The 21,941-nt window shown below is 41.0% G+C and overlaps 1 protein-coding gene across 1 annotated transcript in view; it reads left to right on the forward strand.

Moving 5' to 3' along the window:
• LOC126322142 (protein phosphatase PHLPP-like protein) overlaps window positions 1-21,941 on the forward strand; it is a 413,563-nt gene that overhangs the window by 49,798 nt on the left and 341,824 nt on the right. Inside the window, exons 4-5 of the mRNA XM_049994260.1 lie at window positions 5,369-5,654; window positions 13,520-13,734. Coding sequence (XP_049850217.1) covers window positions 5,369-5,654; window positions 13,520-13,734 — 501 coding nt within the window. The remainder of the gene's footprint in view (window positions 1-5,368; window positions 5,655-13,519; window positions 13,735-21,941) is intronic.

The raw sequence follows: 21,941 nt of genomic DNA on the forward strand, positions 1-21,941 counted from the left end.
TATTATTATTCTTGATTGTTATAATTATTTTTATTGTTACAATTATCATTGTACTACTGTTATAACATCTATTTTTTTTCTTTAACATCAATACTGCATAATACGTTATATGTCCTTAATGTTATGTAGAAACTGTAACTCGTTCAATCTGAGTATGCCTGGTTAGGTGTAAGAGAGGGCCTGAAGGCCCTAATCTTGCCAGGTAAAATAAATAAATAAATAAATAAACATTTATTAGTTTGGGGGTAAACTTTAATTCTGCACTGGACGCGAAAAGCGGCTATGAGAAAGTAGCAGCCATTGTGCTGCCCAACGAATGGTTATTCACGGTCACGCGGTCACCTTAGCGGCCGGTGGAAGTCCAGAGACGACCCCATCTGTGGATCGTAGGGTGATACTGGCTCCTGTGCAGCTGATTTCAGATGTCAACAGGAACATGACCCGTTTTCAGCCACCCCCTGTGCGTCCGCGGTTGCGTATTTGTGATTGATTAAAGTGTTTCGTCCCTTTACGAAGTGGTGTACCTTGTGCTAGGAAAACACAACTTGCTCTGGTATGAGCAAATGTGTCCACTAATGACCCAAGCAACTCACTAACAGATGCATTCTCACTTCGGTATGGAAAAGAAAGTTAAATGAGCAGCATATGCTTATATTAATCGCGCATCGCAAAAAATCAGGCATAGTATGAGAAATTTAACGGCAGACGAACAACATTCTGAAGATGCTAACAAGATCTAAAGTACAAAAAGAAGGTTCGAATGGCTCTGAGCACTATGGGACTTAACTTCTCAGGTCATCAGTCCCCTAGAACGTAGAAATACTTAAACCTAACTAACCTAAGGACGCCAGACACATCCATGCCCGAGGCAGGATTCGAACCTGCGACCGTAGCGGTCGCGTGGTTCCAGACTGTAGCGCCTAGAACCACTCGGCCACTCTGGCCGGCTCTAAAGTGTAATGAGCAACTTATAGTCGAACAATATGTAGTGGGAATGTACACAAATACGAAAGAATGCGTAACTGCTGGTATCGATTGAATGATGTTGCAGTTCGAAAATTTTGAATATGCAAGGTTTGCCAAGTCTTGCCAACTACCTTAAGATAAAACACTATTTGAGGTGGCTTGTCAAACATGAATAAACACACTTTTGCAGGATCCAACCAGCGTCTCTCGTCAGTACCTACGTTGATAGCTAAATATGCCTGCATCAGAACGGGGATATGTATGATTAAGAAAAGGGTACATTACTGGTGAGATATGGAATTTGTCAAATACAACAGTTAGTTGAGGTAAACGTAGCGTCTCGTAACAACCAATCGTGAAATGGCGACAGGCAAAAGGTTATGCCGTTTTGTACAGGAAGGTTGAAATGAGAAATGAGAAATACTATTTGAATTTAAATTATATTATTGCTTCAAAACCGAATGAACACGACGCCAAGTGGCCCGATGGTATGACAAAGACACGTGAAAGACAAGTCGCATATACCAGTATCGTAGGGACTAAATTCCCTACGCAACAAGATCAAAATCATTTAATAAACAAAGCTGAGGAAAAGAGTGACTGAACTTGCGTTATAATGTTTAGGATCAAATGGAAGAGTTTAATCTGTAAGAAGGACTTCACAAAGACGCAAACTGTTTACAGCGCCACGCGGAGCACATGTTCATTTCTACAATTCCCAGCGAGTTTATCAGCACAAATTGCTGAAAAATTTAGTCGCGGAATGAGAGTACTTGGCGAACGGTTTACTAAAATGTCCTCGCATTTGAACAGTCGATTCGGATAACATCAATAAATGGCTCTGTCTTAGCGAGACTACAAACACGCGGCAGCCGCATTTAACACCAACGCACACCGTGAAACACCAGAACGGAGTGCCGTCGAAAAGCTACTAGGCAGCGTGCTCGCACACTGCCCAAGCAATGAGTGGCCAGTACGCCCGAAAACGAGGGATCAATGCTTCCGTCAGACCTCACAGAAAGAGCACTTCAAAGATCATGACTGTCTGTAGTCGATACTGGTTACAAAAAACTCTTTGTAACGTATCTGCAATAACTAGTTCGCGTGATAAAGTAAGAATATCGTGACGGTTCATCCCTGTAACCAGTACCCGGCGGTGGCTGAAGGATTTTTCCTGTGGGCCGATCAATTTTGCCACATCGCTCGAACAAGGACGACGGTGTGGCCACACCTGGATGTGCGTCGGGTTCCGATAGGGACAGGGCCTGCATATTGAGAGTGCATTCTGTATCCAGAATATGTTGTTACTGCATGACTTGGAAGCAGTTTCACTGTAACATTATCACTTACGGGCGTTGTGTCGAGTCAGAAGATGAACGTAGTACATTCCACGTTTTGCGATTTATGAGGAAATGTGGTTAGAAAGTTTTATCTGTTCTTTAAAGCATCTCTTGGTGTTTTCGAATATCATCACTTGCTGCGGCACACTGTTTCTTGAGCTCATTTCTTGTTCGGATGCGTTCAATTAATATACCCCAGACCAAGTCCTGGAAAAAAGTTTTTTATTTTTATAAGATATAATGTCGTTGTTATGGTCTTCAGTCCAGAGACTAGTTTGATACAGCTCTCCTTACTACTCTATACTGGCAAACCTCTTCATCTCCGAGTAACTAATGCGACCTACATCCTTCTGAATCTGCTTAGTGTATTCATCTCTTCGTCTCTCTCTACAATTTTTACCCTCCAAGCTTCCCACCAGTACTAAATTGGTGATCACTTGGTGTCTCAGAACATGTCCTATCAACTAATCCTTTCTTCTAGTCAAGTTGTGCAACAGATTCCTCTACTCCCCAATTCTGTTCAGTACCTCGTCATTAATTACGTGATCTACCCATCTAACTTCAGCATTCTTCTATAGTACCACATTTCAAAAGGTTCTATTCTCTTCTTGTCTAAATTAGTTACCGTCAATGTTTCACTTCCATACATGGCAAAACTCTATACAAATACTTGCAGAAAGGACTTCCTGACACTTAAATCTGTACTCGATGTTAACAAATTTCTCTTCTTGAGAAACGCTTTCCTTGCCATCGGCAGTCTACATTTTATGTCCTTTCTTCTTCGACCATCATCAGTTATTTTCCTCCCTAAATAGCAAAACTCATCTACTACTTTAATTGTCTCTTTTCCTAATCTAATTTCCTCAGCATCACCTAATTTAATTCGATTACATTCCATTATCCTCGTTTTGCTTTTGTGGATGTTTATTTTATATCCTCCTTTCAAGACACGGTCCATTCCGTTGAACTGTTATCCCCGAAATCGTTTGCTGTCTCTGACAGAATTGCAGTGTCATCGGCGAACCTGAAGGTTCTTTCCATGGATTTTAATTGCTATGCCAAATTTTTCTTTTGTTTCCTTTGTTGCTTGTTCAATGCACAGATTGAATAACATTGGGGATAGGCTACAGCCTTGTTTCACTCCCTTCTCAGTCACTGCTTCCCTTTCGTACCCCTCGAGTTTTACAATGATGTAAAATTATTTTGTGTATTATTAGAAAGTTTTTTGTCACATTTGGACAACATTTAAGAGAGTTCTTTGCTACCATTTTAGTGATTCCGGCTTGTTGATTTCTTGATTGCTAATAAAGTTCATGGTTATCTAGAGTTCACTCCTCCTTTTAGAGGAGTTGTGTCTAATTACATGAATATATGGTGTCTATTTTTTTGGACACATCAGGAAGAACAGATACCACGCATTCATATAATTAATTCGCCTCGGTGGACCATGAATACAGAATCTTCAGTGAGGATGCACATTTACGTTCGACCTCCTCCGAGAATCTCAAAGTAGCGTAGAGGACATGGATAGCGACTGCAGTCAACACCGACTCAAATGAAGGCCTCGGCGCTTGTTCGTGACGTCACGTCAGCTAGGTAAGGTGAACGCCAGGTCTTTTGCCGGCATACACATAATAGTGGTGTCTCCCCCTCTGACACAGGAAAATGTGAAACTATTGGCGGTAGTTGATCAACACACATTGTTCTGAGAGATTTCTGCAATCAATTAATTGTGCAATTCATTACACTTCTTAACAAATAGTATACTCCTGAACTTAAATTTCCACCTGTTTTAAGGATTGACATACAAAAACAACTTCATGGACCAGCAGCAACAGAATTGGTGCTTCTTTGCCTTATTTTTAAATCTGAGAAAGTTACGTTTGTACTGGGTTGCTTTTACAAGAAACTGTGAACATATTGGTGCTCTTCTTTAGGTATCTTGGTTGACTAAGGGGTGAGGAGAACTGAATGTTAATGAAATATCTTGCGATTGTACACGTTGGGGGAGGGGGTGGGGGACAGAAGAAGAGGCAAAAGAGAGACACTTGTTTTATCAAATAAAATTTTTTTATCTTATAGAGTTTCTCCTTTCAGTTGCAAGAGGGGAATATTTATCTTTTCTAATGTGCATGTTTAAAAAAAGTTTGAGCTCAGCAGTATTTTCGATGTACGAAGCTATTTTGTTTCCTGTTTAGAATTCCTTTCGTTGAAAACGACTGTAATCTAATGACTGGTAACAGTTGGACATTTACACATGTTCAAATTTCCAGTGACGATCTCAAACAAAAATAAATAAATAAATAAAAGAAACGAGTTCATTGTAAGGGGGTTGGGGTAAGTTTCGATAACAAAATGGATCAAGTAAATATAGTTTCTTGAATGTAAAAATTTCCGAAGCTTGCAATGGGGCAAAGCATCTTCTCATATTGATCTACGTTTGTTTCGACAGGATTCAGCAATACAGAACTATGATCTTCATTTGTAGCTTTACGATAGTAAGAAAATCTTTCATCTAAATAAAACTGCAGAATCCAAAACAATACCAAACAGTTTGTCCAAAAATAAGAGATTTATAGTGATAAGCACGCCCAGGCGTTTCTGCCTGCCACAGACCTGGCGTTCGCCGTGCCTAGCTGACGTGACGTCACCAACAAGCGCCGAGGCCTTCCTTTGAGTCGGTGTTGCTGCAGCTATGTGGCGCCGGGTGGGAGTGTGGTTCGGCCGAGAGGACTGCCCATGTAGTCTCCGCACACTTCTGGATCCCAGTAGCACCACAAAAAATTGTTACACTTATAGCGAGATGTGGCCGAATTGTCGTCGTCGTTCGAGCGATATGGCGAAGTTGATCCGCCTACAGGAAAAACGCTTCCGCCGCCGGGTGATTGCAGTGCTGCTCGTCCAGAAGCGCTCTCCCACCACTTGCAGCCGCCTTGAGCGCCACGCTGTGGTCGCTGAGGGGGAATTCAAATCCGCAGATACTGGTGACGGAAATGTCCCGTCTCGAATATATTAGAGAAATTGCAGGCGGCTACTTGAGAGGCGGCTTTGTACGTGTCCAGTACGGCGGCGGCCCGCCGCGTCGGCTGCTGTCGGAGGAGTGCCCGCTGGGCGAGCAGGAGCGCGTGCTGCGGCGGCTGGGCTGGTCGGACGGTGGGCGCCGCGCGCGCCTCGGCATCGACCCCTGGCTGCAGCACGCGCTGCGCTTCCGCACGGGGCCCGCCGCCTCGCCGTGCGCCGCCGGGCTGGCGCGCGCCGGCCCGCTGCTCGTGCTCAAGGGGCTCGTCTTCCCGCAGTGGCGCCGCAGACACGTCGCCGTACTCCCCGGCCGTCTCCTCATCTTCCCCGGTGAGTCACTGCAGCCCAACACTGCAACACAAACACACCCCACTTCCCAATCGTGTCGTTGTCGCACTGTGTACATCATCTTACACTCTTAGAAATGGCCTTACACATTGTTGGTTTGAATCAGGCTTAACAAGTAGAGCGCAGAAAAGTTGTGCTGAACAATTCGAACAATGTTATAAAGATAAAAAAATTTAGTGTCTGGAGAATAATCACAAAGAGAATCCCACAGGGACTAATTTTGGGTCCATATCTGGTCTTTCTGTATATGAAAGACTTTCCACTTAACATTCAACAAGCAGAACAGGTACATTTTGCAGACGATATTACGATGCATCCCGTTAGAGAGAAAGCAATAGATGAGATGGTTGACGATTTTTTTCAAAGAATTATTAAGTAGCTCTCCTAAAATCATCTCTCCCAAAAGTTTGAAAAACACGCTATATTCAGTTCTGAACAACAGAGTCCGACAGTGGGTCCGGCTAGCCGCGCGGTCTAACGTGCTGCTTCCCGAGCGGGAAGGGGTGCCGGTCCCTGGCACGAATCCGCCTGACAGATTATTGTCGAGGTCCGGTATGCTGGCCAGCCTGTAGATAGTTTTTAAGGCAGTTTTCCATCTGCCTCGGCGAATGCTGGCTGGTTCTCCTTATTTCGCCTCTGTTACACTATGTCGGCGATTGGTGCGCAAACAATATCTCCATTCTACCACGCAGATATTGGGGTTACACTCGTGTGGTATGAGACGTTCCTGGGAAGGGTCCACTGGGGACCCGACCGCACAATAACCCTGGGTTGGGTGACGGCATGCGGTGAGGCGGCTGGACTGCTATGGCCTGTCGAGCCGTTGTGAACCACTGAGGGCTGTGGCAGGACGAAGCCTCTCCGTAGTATACATGGGCTCCGGTTCAAGACACACATACACATACAGTGGGTGACGGCTGTGGTAGGATCACACCCCTAGGACTCACAAAACGAAATTCTGGTGCCCAACTGAATGAGGAGCCATCCTTAATAATTTTGAAAATTAATCGAAAACAAGTTTGCAGTCGTCCAACGGGAAATGTCTTATTAAATGAATATTAGTAGCGGTGGCCCAACTAAGCATGACACAAATGGGTACCACACCACTCACGAAGACATATTAAGAGGAGGAGGAAGCTCATAGCTGTGAATGGAAACAAATGGACATTATAACATGTAGAAGCACTGACTATGAACGTGGAAGTTACCCACTAACACCTTAAAAAGCACCATTAATAGTCGGGCAAGGGAATACAACCCAAAGTGTAAAACCTTGGCACAGATGGGTAGGGAGGATATAACACAGTTACGTTAGTACTTCGCGGACACCATCAGTGACTGTGTAAGTCGCTAATTAAGAGTAGAAAACACATGGATAGATAGGAATGAACACCATTAGACTGCCAAAATGCTCACGGAGAGCGACTAGCTGGATGCATAATTGTATGATCAGGTCATCCTGAAACACCCAAGAGGAGTAACGGATGTAGGATGATTCAGAACGAGGTGGCAGCGGAAACAGAAATAACCACAAATACCGGACCTTGAAGTGCAGAAGAAGGAAGAGAATTTATTAATATTCTTGGATCAGTTCACTGTTTTCTTAGTTGCACCACATACTCAAATGAATTTCTTTGTTTTGTAGTTAAGCTATCTACTTAATTACGAACACTCTTCATTTAGATCGAATTTTGAATAACAAGTCCTTTACCTGTAGTCAGATTGCACTCATCCATCTCATACAGGGATCTGCCCCAGATGTGTGAAATGCTCCGAATAAATGTAAATACCTTCAGTCAGAGCTTCACACAGTATAAAATATTTGGTAAAGCATGGATGTGTAAGTCTGTGCAACAGTAGTAGTAAAAGACAAGAAGATACTGCATGGCATCTTTAGGGAACACATCTGCTGAAAAGGCAAAATAACCTCCAAGTTTGTGGAGTACATAGCTTTTCTTCTGACCTATATAAGTTTCATAATATCCCCCGAAGTGAAACAAAGAATTCAAAAAGCTTCTGTCTGCTAAGACGAGGTGCACTTTCTGTTTATTGAACACGATGCACAAAATAGCTTACACAAAGTACAGGTCAAATGCTTTTTCAAATTATTTTAAACGTGTCCAAGCGTAGTTTTTGGTGAACAGGTCAAATGCTATGAAACGTGTCCAAGCGTAGTTGTCGGCGAACAGCAAGCAAAAATTACACCAACACTAAGCCGCAGTTATTAACAGGAATGTTTTCTGGTTATTCTCACGCGTCATATTGTAAACAACTATCACACATGAAACCAGCGTTTAGGCCACGGTTACAGTACGTGTAATGGCCCCTGAAGAAGGCAACTGTAATCGTGTCCGAAAGGTTTGTTTCATCACTCGCAGTTGTTTACAATGAACAGAGTAAGAGTAAGACCAATTGTGTGAAGAGTTCCTAGGTAACAGACCACAGGATGTCATTTTCAATGGCGAGAAGTCTTCCGAAGTAAGAGTGATTTCATGTGTGCTGCAGGGCAGTGCTGTAGGTTGGCTCTGAGCACGCTGGGACTCAACTTCTGAGGTCATCAGTCCCCTAGAACTTAGAACTACTTAAACCTAACTAACCTAAGGACATCACACACATCCATGCCCGCGGCAGGATTCGAACCTGCGACGTAGCAGTCGCGCGGTTCTGGACTGAAGCGCCTAGAACCACTCGGCCACAACGGCCGGCTCTTCCATGCTTTAATACGCTTTGTACTTCCTCACTTATTAACCATTATCTCAACCTGTGTTAATCAAGCAGTGCATTCTATTCAACTTTTTTATTCTGGGTATTTACTACAGTTGATCATAAGTAATAGCAAACGGGGTTCTGACCTTATTGCGCACATTATTTCTGTAGAATCTACTGCAAGCGTCGTAATATGCTGTAATATCTGCAAACCTTAATCAGCATAATTCATAATATTCTTCAAACATGTATAAAATCGGGTGTCCTTGGTTTTGTGATGAAACAGTCCTTGAGAACTGATGTATACAGGATCCTCATGCCCCCAACACTGGACCTATGTGCGTAATAAAATGGGTTGCTGTAATACATAATTAATATTCCATACATCAAGTTATCGGTTACACAGAATCTTATTGAATTTGTCAGAGGCGTTAATTTAAGCAGGCATTCGTACCCTTCCCATCCTGAAATTCTAATTCCAATTGCGTGTGGATTCGCCTTGTGTGATAGGCTACCCGGCGAGCAGCTTGCTGAATTCGTTGTAGGATCGAAATGCATGCGTAACATCCTTCTCTTCTATTTGAAGCTTAGTCTGCATGTAAAAGTGTTCTCGCACCATACAAAAGTGGCAGAAATGCTGAAACCGTAGATAAATACCTGGGATTACAAATAACTCGCACTCCAAGAAAGCGGAAATTTCAAAATGCTGAACTATTGCCGGCCGCGGTGGTCTCGCGGTTGTAGGCGCTCAGTCCGGAACCGCGCGACTGCTACGGTCGCAGGTTCGAATCCTGCCTCGGGCATGGATGTGTGTGATGTCCTTAGGTTAGTTAGGTTTAATTAGTTCTAAGTTCTAGGCCATTGATGACCTCAGATGTTAAGTCGCATAGTGCTCAGAGCCATTTGAACCATTTTTTTGCTGAACTATTGCAAACCGGAGAAACAGGCGGCCAACAAGTCACGCAAATAACAATACAGAAGCATTTATACACAACGACAGCTTTGTAATTCTATCAAATGTCTTGACATTTGGCACAGAAGGGGCCCTGCTCTTTCCTACGCGCATATCGCAATAATTTAGCGTCTACGATAATAGGCAGGAGATGTCAAGTCTTTTCACTCAGTCATCTCAGTGGAACCACGAAACACCGTGTAACCTCTTTCCACCAAATACTCAGAGCCTAACAAGGCTGCGCAGCCTGGATGAGCGGAGTTCAAACTATCACCCCCAGCCACCACCACCAACCTGTTTAGATTTTCGTGACGTTCCTCACTTCAAGGAGAGTACGGGGATGATTCCTTTGACCTTCTTCGCCAATTGTCTGCGTACTCAACTATCACTAAGTTTAAAAACGAGAAACCTACGAGACGGTGACCTCTGGCTTTTCTTTAATTTTTCTGGCCCTTTAAATTGCTGCACGATGGACTTCACGTTGCGAACGTTCTCACATACGAAACTGAATATTTGTAAGTGGAAACGTCATAATTAAATGGGGTGCAGACAAATGAAAGTAGTAAAGTTTCGATGGAACTTAATGTTGATGGAGAACGACCGCGTACAGGCCCAATAGCAAATGTATTGTGACTAGTTGAAAGACAATATTATTCCGATAATCTTACTGGGTCAGTAAACAGTGTAGAGACGCCAGAACGGTTTCGGCGACCACATTTCGCTTGGTTAATTAGGTTGTAGCAAAGTTAAAAAAAAAAGTTCAAATGGCTCTGAGCGCTATGGGACTTAACAGCTGAGGTCATTAGTCTCCTAGAACTTAGAACTAATTAAACCTAACTAACCTAAGGTCATCACACACATCCATGCTCCAGGCAGCATTTGAACCTGGGACCGTGTCGGACTGGAGCGCCTAGAACCGCTCGGCCACACCGGCTGGCTTGTAGCAAAGTCATATTGTCTGCCTGCGGCGGTTCTTCCGAAGTATTGGCCAATACGCCTGGACCGTCACACCTCGTGAACAGCGGTTGTAGATTGCTCGATGATCGTTCCACGAAACGCGTCTAATGTCCTGGCCAGACTGTAAACTAGGACAATCATTAATGCCACCGTGAGTCAATACAAAGCTCACAGAAAGTGTCATCAGTGCCACGAGCTTCAGTCTGAAATTTATTTTTCCTTTCGAAACACTAAGCCTGTAAACACTTATTCCATCACTTGACAAAGCCTTGAAAGCCTACAGAAAATAATTTTTACGCCAGTTATCGCATCCAACAACTAATCTCTCAGTCTACAAAATCTTTCACTCACTCTCTCTCTCTCTCTCTCTCTCTCTCTCTCTCTCTCTCTCTCTCTCTCTCTCTCTCTCTCCTGGACCCATCAGTCTTCTGACGGATTTTATGCTGCACGCCATGACTGCCTCTCCCGTGGCAATCTCTTCGCCTCACAGGAGCACTTGCGCCATACGTCTTCAATATTGTTTGTTGCACATATTCCTATCTCTGTCTTTCCCTATAGTTTTCCGCGCCACAGCCTCCTCTAACACCGTGTAACCCATTCCCTTATGTCTTAAAGTATGCGCTGACATCCTGTCCCATCTTCTTGTCAGCATTTTCCACATATTTTTTTCCTCGTCGATTCTCCATGCCTCTTCATTTCTTTACCTTATCAATCGTTCTTCTATAGCACCGCATCTAAATGGCTTCGATTCCCTTCTTTTCCGTTTTTCGTATCGTCCATGATTCATTTCCGTTCAAAGATGCGTTCCAGACGTGCATTCTTAGGAATATCTTCCTAAAATTAAGGCATTTGTTTGATATCAGCAGACTTCTTTTGGTCAGGAATGCTCTCTTTGCGTTTGCAAGTCTACTTTTTTTACCCTTCTTGCTTCGTCCATCTTACGCCTGAGAATGTACTCCTGCAGCACGTAATTGTATGGAAATGAGTATTGGACTGAGAAAAAACCGGAAAAGAAGAGAGTCGAAATGCTTTAGATGTGGAGAACACTGACAAGAAGAAGTAGCGCATACTGTAAGACATCACAGAATAACTTACACGATACCAGAGCGAGCTGTGGAGAATAAAACTGTGGATGAAGATAGAGATTGGAATACATTCAGAAACTGAGGATGTCGTGTGCAAGGGCTACTTTGAGCTGAAGAAGTTGGCACAGGAAAAGAATTCGTGGCGGGCTGCATCAAACCAACAAACCAATCATAAGACTGATGGCTTAAAAAATAACGTAAAATAACCATAAAATAAAATAATGAGCTTGTACACTTATTTCTTGCCTACTGCAGCAGTCGAACTGAGCGAGGCAGCGCCGTGGTAAGGCACTGGACTTGTATCTGGGAGACGGCGGTTCAAGACCTCATCCAAATTTAAGTTCCCGTGATTTTCCAAAATCACTTAAAGTGAATTCCGAGAAGTTGACTTTGTAAGGGTATTTCTAATTTCCTGCCGCATCCTTTCACATTTATCGCCATTTCACTAATGACCGCGTCGTAGACCGGACTCCTGATCCCTCTCCTCTATAGCTCCCGACAGCGATCTGTACCTTCCAGACAATGCGCCACTAAACGCCCTCGAAAGATGTCAGAATATTTTGGGGAAAACTCAGCGTACATTAGTGTACTTGGTTGGCCCATAAGCTGCCTGAACTCAGAACTACTGAGCACACTCTTGGGAGTGATGTTTGAGCCTAAGTCCCAGATTCTCCGTGAGTTGTAGGCAAGGGTTGATCGGCCATGGATCGCGTCGGCTCGCCAATTCTTTCAGTGACCCACAGAACGTCCCTGTCGTTATCAGACTGAAATGTGGCACCACACAATGTGCTTCTGACTCAATAATTCATGAATACACATTAGTGCAAGCAAATAAGTGTACGTTAAGACATGTGGACCGAAAGTCTGTAACCCCGCAGTAGTTGAGGATGCAACGCTACGTAAGACATGAGAAGTATTTTTAAAAAGTGCAAACTGTGTATGCTGTTTCCCTGAATCTAGTCATATAAAGTAAACGATACATTATACCACATATGATAGATGAAAGTGAGCACAAACGAAAGCAATCCGCACACTGGAAAGAAGTATGGAGATTCATTTGTTTTTGTCTAAAGGAGAAAGACTAAACTCCACCTGGTTAACGTGTTTTACATTTTATGCCAGCAGCAAACTGAGTGAATGGAGGATCACCTTGTATTCTATCCATGAAAAGAATACCAAAAAAATAATACCTTGGCAGTGCAAGATGAGAACCCCCATTGTGTAACCTCCATTAGTACCATTGAAAATAGTTTTTGGCGTTCATTCAAGCATCATTGTTACAGAACATGATACTACGTAAGATAAAAGGTGAATTGCCAAAGGAGTTATTTATTTTTAAAGAAAATTAGACATTCGAAGAGGGGAACAGTCTTGGTTGCAATGGAGACAATACTTTTATTGGCGTGTTTCGCCCTTCTGGAGTCAGCTGAAAAAGCAGTGCTGACAGAGGACAACACGAACTTCAGTGTGTTTAAAATACACGCAACGATCCCCACGGATGTGATAAATGCATATTTTGCAGAACATTAAAATTTTCTGATGATGCCTCAGAAGGGCGAAACGTGTCAACACTGCTTTCCTTCGAAACATTACCTACGATTATTGTATCAGACAAACTATGGAGTGGAAAGAATTGTAACTCAGATATTGATACGAATGTCGTTTATATGCCAATTTTCTCAGGATAGGTCTTCAGTTAAATCATTAACGAAAAACCAGTGTCTGTGCTAAAATAACAAGCTCAGACTTTTCGTAAACACTACCTTTTATGTCATAAGTAGATGGGTTGATCAGTTGGACCTCCAATTATGTGACACTGTGTGTGCAACCGGCAGCAAATGACATGCAAATTATCTGGTTAGACTCTGCTACGTGACGGATTCCTGATAAATTAACAGGAAAATAACAAGAACATCACTTGGAAAAAGTACCATTACATTACAAATTACTGTGTTAGAAAGTAAACTACGCCACAGCATAACTTCTCTTTTCAATATATATGGCAGAAACCTAATGAAAAATATATATATAGCTTCAGGGAAACATCTCGCGAACATCTGTTACGGTCAGTACTGAAGTTATATTTTGATCATTCCTCGAAACATGTAAGCTGACGCACGTTTACGTTTATTTTCTCCCTATTGCAGCGACGGACGACGGCACTCCGGAGCAGGTGGTGCTATCTGGAGGCTCGGTGAGTGAACGACCGCTCAAGGCTGGCCGGCTGGTTCTCCGCGTGGAAGTGCCGCAGCTCGCGGCAGCTCCCGAGAGCGCCGCCTCCAGCACCGCCACTATGAGGCACATCTTCCTCGGTTTCGACACGCACGCCGACAGAGACCTCTGGCGGGAATGGCTGGAACAGGTGAGTTGGCTCTACAGTCGCTAGATGGTGTCCACTCCAAGAAAGGTATCTCCAACAATACCAGCGTCTGAACTTGTCAGCATTTCCTTTTAAAGTTTTAAGTTTCATCCATGCAGAATCAGCATCTACTTTCTTTGTTCCTGTAACTCAGTTGGGAATCTATGAAAAATTCATTGCTGACTCTGGATTTAAGTAGTGTGTGGGCACGATTTTCTCGATAGCGTCTATCAATAGAGCATTCGATGTGGTTATAAGGTACCCGACAATGCTTCGCAAGTGTTAAATATATATGGGAATTGAACATACGTCCTAATCTCTTTCTCCCCACTCTCTCTCTCTCTCTCTCTCCATCACCTCCTCCCCCCTCCCCCCCGTCCATCTGTCCATTTTATCCCTCCCCCTGTCAACCGCAACATCCCCTCTCTGCGACCTTCACCTTTGTTATTGTTGTTACAAATTTAGGACCCATAGTAATACTCTAATCATAAACCGAACACCCATACATAACTTTCCTGTTTACTCTTAAATCCGACTGCAAGGAGGAAAACGAAACAGCAAATTACTTTGTATACGGTTCTGGTTTAAAAGTACGTATAATAAGATAAGATATATATGGGCGGAACAATTTGCCTACTAGTTTAAATGCCTTCCTGTCATGGCTAAAAAAGACAACGAGAACGAAAACAAAAAGACACATTTTTACACTAGAGCACACCACAGTATCTTCTTTCTTGCTATTCGTTTTAGCAGAAAAACTGTATATCAAATGATTAAAATACTTATAGCCTATTCCAATCGGAATGTTTTTAGAGTAATGTGTGAAAATTAAAGTAATTCGGTTGTAGGATAGCAGCGTATGTTCTAGGCATAAAGGGACACGCATCTCGAGATAATAGGAATTAAGGGGGTGTGATTTAACGGGACAGTAGGATAGTAAAGCTGATTCTGGATAACAACCATATTACTCCGGTACCAGGTTATCCAGGAACCACTGTGAATTGATCATCGTCACCCATGGGAATCAGCCACATCTTAGACAGTTATGAAATTTATATTCAAGTTCATCCAGAGGAATGCCTGCCCTGCCCAGTCACCAAAGGCAATTGTACTAGGTCATGACATAACATGATACTTGTCACGTGACATAAATTGTTAACCAGTGTGCGACAACCCAGAGTATTTTAGGTAATGAAAAATGATAATAAATGTTCACACCGCTCCTCTAATTGATTTCTGTCATATCAGTACTTGTCTAGCGGTAAAGTTAATCACTGTTGCTTTCACCGAAGATTGACGTACATCAGCACGAACAAAAATTAAATAAAGCAAGAAAAGCACTTTCGTATGGTCTCGTAATGGATGGTACAATATCAAAACATTGGCTACGTCACTGTCCAGGGGCCAACCAATGCATCCGTCGCCATTAACTCTAGATGAAATCAGCCACAAGTTTAATAAATGTGTAGGCAGGAATTTGCAGTGAAATAACGTTCACTTCTGACAACGATTTAATCTTTTCACAGACTGAGTTTAATGAGAAGAAAAACGAATATATATTCATGAATAAAACAATTTTTGTCAGTGCTAGAACCTAGGTAAGATTACCAGCATCACATGTTCTCTTAACCTTTTGAAAATCCACGAAAATTGTTTAAAGTTGATACAGCATTCTTGTATGCTGAATGCCGTGTTCGCGAACTAACGATATTCTAAGTATTAAACACTATCAAACTTAATTTGAGAATAGTTATTAAAGTTTAGATTAAGTTTCCTAAACCGATATTATTTAGAGTTCACACTGAACATGTTTGAAAGTCTTTGCGACCGCAACATCCAAAACATTACAAGTCCCAACCAAACAGTTAATTTTTCTAAGTCAATACGAAATAAAACTATTGTAGAATCGTCACACATGAAATTTTTATGAGTCCACGAGTGAATACTTGAAAATATTTCTGTTACACATACCAGGCGATTTCCAGCTGCACGTGCATCCTATCTGCTCATACTGCCTGCTGAATACCAAGTACCCCTTGCGAAAATGGCCACCGTTACTTATAGCCTCACACTGAGGTGAATCAAGCACACACATTTCCGATTTCCAAAAGCATATGTAAACTACAAACATAATGTAATATACACATATTAGGCATAAACCGGAAGCAAATTTTGCTTGCTTTTCAATGCTGCTCGTAGCTTTCGTGAAGCTCTAACGCTCTTGTTACAAATAGTGTTTTTGTTCATATGTACACTATTTGTGGCGTTATATCACTAATAAATATTAAACAATTAAACTAATTATTCATACACCGTTAATTACAGCTGTTCACTAATATTGTCACTACTTTCTCTATTTCATGCTTTATTTAGGAGAGAATTCTTTTTTTTTTTTGCATGGGATATGTTTATTCCGACCTGTAATTTAAAACACATAACATTCACAAAAGTTCTACCATAACAGTTCTATACTACTCACAAAGATCCATCCAGTGACACTATGTATGTATGAATCGCTTAATGCGTTATTGAGTTACTAATTTTTAAAGATCATTTTATATCAAAACATTTAACATTAAATAACTTGAAAACCATCCTCATACTGAGGACCTGTCTTTACTTATGCATTTTCCTAATTTTTGTTTTTATAGCCATGTGACTATCTTCTCTGTCATTAGTTTGTATCTAGAGTTTCCCTTATTTTCTTCATGCAGTCAGTTCGGTCATGGCAGCTAATCTCCCCACTCAATTCAAATGGTCTTGTTTTTCTCACATGACCTGTATCTGGCTAAATGACCTGCACACAGGACTTATACTTTCTGGTCTGCTGATCACAATGCGTCAAACGTGCCACCACCTATTTACAAAGCTGCAATCGTCGTCCAGCTGCGCATGACCCCTTCAGCTGTCAAAACACGCTCTCTACGCTATCATAACATTCAACAATCAAGTTTCTAGCATTTACATCAAGATGCACGAGCACAGCCACGACTGTTCTGTTTGTATTCCATAGCGATTTACAGGATGTACCGTCTCAAGTGGGAGCACAATGAAATGGCTGGAACCTTCATGGACCAGAAGATGCGAGTTCCCCCCTCCCCTTCACCCTCATAATCATCCTTTACAACTTGCTCAATTGATTAGGTCTCTTCATTTGAGGATGTGGAGGGAATGGACAAAGAGAGAGGGAGCACGAGATGAAGATACAGGGAGGTGTATGGTAGAGGGGATAGATAGTAGAGATAGGAGGATGAGATGGACAGACAGAGGGAGGAAGAGGTGGACAAGGAGAGGGGCAGAAGGATGGGTGTTCAATATCGATCAGAACGTTTATTGAAGCAACATGTGTAAATTGTAGTAAATCAGTCAAGAGCTTCTTGAGATTTCTACTAACAATATTTCCCTAATCGTGTTGTGTATATATCTATATATTATATACATCTAACCAATATTACTATCAAAAATCTCGAAAAGCTCTTGACGAATTTATTTCAAATCTTTCGACAGTACTGTAACAAATACATATACTGTAACATATACTGTAACAATACATATACTGTAACAAATACAATATACTGTACAGCTTTGTCTCAAAGCTGACTAGGGTAGTCTGCTTTATATATCATATAAATAAAAGTTTTCCGCAAATATTAGAACCAAATATATCCATTACTACTGAAAATATATATATCACACAATATTTCTCTCCAGTCGGTATTAATGTGTGTTTATAATCTTTCTTACTGCAGAGATGCATCAAATATGTCTCTCAAAGTCAGATTTGAGAAGAATAATTTCAAAGTACATACCTTATTCTAAATTAAATTTTCATAGGTGTAATCTGACTGCAATCCAAAATTTCAAATACCTTGCTAGAATATCATTGATGCAGTCTTATTCAGTTTGAGAATGATTTGTCGATCTAAATCAGTGGTTCCCAACCTTTCTAGACCATTATGCCTGAGTGCAATCAGACATTAGTTAGTACCCTTGCCATACCCCCCCCCCCCTCCACACTCCACTTTATCACCAAAATTTAACACATTTATTTTTAAAATGATAAAAGATGAATGATATTTAGTTTGTGTTGGTGTGTGTGTGTGTGTGTGTGTGTGTGTGTGTGTGTGTGTGTGTGTGTGTGTGTGTGTGTGTATCTTTTAAAATGAATGAAGAAGGAATTTATGGTGCACTGAAAGTACTACCCACAGCTCCTTCTCAAATACGAAAGCTAACTATCCACAGCGAGGGCAGAAGCTTGTTACAAAACATAATTCCTCAGCATTACTCCTCTCCATTGCAGCACTTGCTTGATCTGCACACTGCAACCCCTATTTTAAATGAAACAGATTCAAATGTGTGCACTATACTTACTGTCTTACTGTTTGCAAATCACTTGATTGCTGCACTCCATACTTCAGAACTGGAGGAAATTGGACACTTCAGGCTGTTACTGCTATGTGTCTAACCGCTTTGGTAATAATAACTCTGTGTACAGTACTATAGTACGCCTTGTGTAGCTACTGATGTGCGGTGCACTCAATTAACACTTTTATCTGTCTCGAAACCAGTAATAAAGCAATTTCTGGACTAATGCAGTTACTGTCTACAACTTGGAGAAGACATTTACGTTTTATATTTTAACGTCTGACTTGACTACTCAGCTCTTAAATCACTGTACCTCTTTGACGATATGTTCTTCATGAAAGTACTATTTGTTTTACACTCGTTTACATTAATGTAACTTTTATTAGATAAGAATTTAATTCGACATATTCATTTTGGGTAATTACTTTACCTTCTGATGAAGTCACCCTTAGAGGTGACGAAACCTGGTCAAGGTATATAGAAAACCTATACAACCGGTTGGCTGATTTTTACATATTTTCACATTTTATTGAGATATTTAGCATTTGTTAAGTAAATGTCTCACTTTTATCATCAGCAATGTGCAGTACAAAGCACAACATATGTGTGTAGTGGGTGGACTGCATGAGGTACCTGTACCCTCTACCGCGTTATCGCTGCTAATTGAGAAAAAGTAATAACCGATAACAGATACCTTATTTATGTTGAAAAAATGAAACAACTCCTCACGCCAAATACCTACTGTGTCCTTAACAAAGACCCCATAAGAACCTGTAATGAAAACATTAAAAACTTATCAAAGCCCTGCAAAAGTATAATACCCGATTATGAAGCTAAATATTTGATCAACATGAATCCAATAGCTCCTAAATTGTGTGGACTCCCTAAACTACACAAAAAAGACCATCCTCTAATACCACTTGTCCCAACCTACATTGCACCAAACAACAAAACAGCCAAACAATTACATTCCTGTATCAAAACCAAAACAAAATTCAAATCTAAGTTTGGAATTGTAAACTCAGTGGGCCTTGTCAGCAAAATTAAAGATCTTCCAATACCAATTAGTGCAAAACTAGTATCCTTTGACGTAAGCAGCTTATTTACAAACATACCTACACAAGAATGCCTTGATATTCTGACAGAACTATTATACAGAGCAGGTGTCAACCCAGTACAAGTAGAAGACATAAATTTTGCCACCCAAACACGTCTGAAACAAAAATATTTCCAATGTGAAGGTACCCATTACAAACAGCTCGACGGATTGGTAATGGGGTCCCCTCTCAGTCCCCTCTTAGCTGAAATATTCGTGGACAGTTTCGAAGAACAGTTCCTAGAAAATGGACCCTCAGTAATAATATTAAATACTGGTACAGATATGTAGATGATGCACTGTGTATGTGGACAGGTACCAACAGACAACTGAACACATTCATAGGATATCTAAATCCACATCAGAAAAACATACAATTCGCCATGGAGCTAGGTGAAAAATCCATTAACGTTTTAGACCTTAACATAGATATCACCACAAATACATATACTTTCAAAATATTTACAGAAAACCTACAACAACAGACACAGTAATACCCTCATATTCGCAACACCCAATAACACACAAACATGCAGCCTTCCATTCCATGGTACATCGCCTCACATCCATACCAATGTCAAAACAGAATTTCCAAACAGAAGTAGACACCATTAAATATATTGCATATAACAATGGTTATAACCCTGATTTAGTTGACAAAATCCTGCACAAGAAACAAAGAAGGAAAATATTGCCCTACATTTATGGGCCTTCTGCAATAACAACTACACCAAAAACCAACTGGTGTACTATTCCATAGCTAGGTAAGCTATCAGACAAGCTAACCAAAACACTGAAATCTCAAGACTATAAAACATCATTTTATGTAAGAGATACTACAGCTAATCTCCTATTCAACAGCATGGACAAAACAGACAAACTAAGCAACAGTAGGGTCTACAAAATAACCTGTACTGGCTGCAATAAACTGTGCATTGGTCAAATGGGCTTGCTGACTGAACATGAACGCAGCTGGAGATTAAATAAATCAGACTCCACCTTTGCTGAACATGTGCTCAAAGAAAGACACAAATATCTAACACACACAGAAGTGCTACATACAGCCAACACAGGCACAAATCTCAAACTACTAGAAGCACTTAAACGTAACAAACACTTAGCCATAAATCCCCAGTTGATTCTAAATGACCAACTGCAACTGAGCACATCATCACTCTTAAACTTTACACAGTAAAGTAAATCTGCTACTAACCACTAAGTGTCCCAAGAGTAAACAAATTCACATCCCAATATAATGTAATTTGTGTTTACATTCCTAACTGTAACTCAACTGTAGCAATGTAATAATTGGTATATATTAATGCTGAATTTTCTAATAACAAAATGTAGCCCCCCAAAGAAAATATTGCTATTGTACAACCAACAATTAATGTCCAGTACAACTGCTCACAACAAATACTCTGTATTTCATCGTTTGGAGGTTAGTATGTTCACATAGGACGCTTATAACACTGTTTTCTACCGTAGGGCACCAACACACCAAGAATATTTCGCTGCAGTGGAAGCATAAATATCAAAAACTGATAATTATGTAAAGTGTGTCTTATAAATATTGTGAACAGCCGTCTGAAGATGAACTTTTCAGTTCGAAACCGGTTACGGCGTTATTTACTTAAATAAATAGCAGTATTAATAGTGGCTGGTTGCTGTTTTCTTCTTTGTAAGAATCAACCTACATAAAACTCAGTAGAACAAAAAAAAGCCTAAGTATTATTCAACCCTCGATAACATATATAATCAGTATTAGAGTCTTACAAAATGGTGATAATAGAAATGATCTTCTGGAAATAATTTTGTTTTCTGACCGAAACAGAACCGAATCGTTTAGTTTTTAGCTCTCAGAAAACTTCATTTAACCCCTCAGAAGGTAATTTCCCCCAGGCTGGGAACCACTGATCTAAATGAATCCAGTCCAGTTGCTTCTTTCTCCAAGCATTGTCCTTGTTTCATACTAGTACCTCCTTTTGTCGACAGTTGCTCTCGCTGGCGAAAAATGTTCTCTCTGTCTATGCTATTCTACTCCTTCTGTCTACCATGGTCGGTACAGCATGCATTATTTTGCTTATAAGGGCATGATATTCCTCCACTTTGTCTATTCTGCATTGCTCGATTTATCCGCTACTACTCAATATTTTCAACTTTCTTTGGTCTATTCTCAACCCATATTCTCTGCTCATTAAGATCTCCATTCCACACAACAGGTCTCCTAATTCATCCACACTTTCACAGAAGCTACCCATCACAGATATTTTTCTCACTTTAAATTTGTATACCACAACATAAACTACTATTTATATTCTTCATTGGTTCTCGATATACGGTTTGAACAGTAAAAAGGGCGTAAGGAAGGCCTGTAATCTCTTTCCTCTAACCTGGGCACTTCTTTTTTGCTCTTCTACTATTATTGCTTGCTCTTGTTTGTTGTGACATATTACATGTTACTGGTCTTTCCCTTTATTATAATCCTATGTTTTAGTATTTCTAGTATCTTAAACCATTTTCCATTGACGAGCATTCTTTCTAGATCGACAAATCCTACGAAATCTTGATTCTTCTTCATTCCTGCTACAATCATAAAGTATAATGTACAACTGCCTCTCTAGTGGCTTTAACTTTCCTTATGCCAAATTGATCCTCGTCCTATCGATTCTCATTTTGCTCAGAAACTTGAAAACATGAGCTGTTATGCTGATTGTGAGATGTTCTTCTCATTTATGTTCATTTGCAG

The sequence above is a fragment of the Schistocerca gregaria genome, chromosome 2, assembly GCF_023897955.1.
Source record: "Schistocerca gregaria isolate iqSchGreg1 chromosome 2, iqSchGreg1.2, whole genome shotgun sequence".
Classification (NCBI taxonomy): Eukaryota; Metazoa; Arthropoda; class Insecta; order Orthoptera; family Acrididae; genus Schistocerca; species Schistocerca gregaria.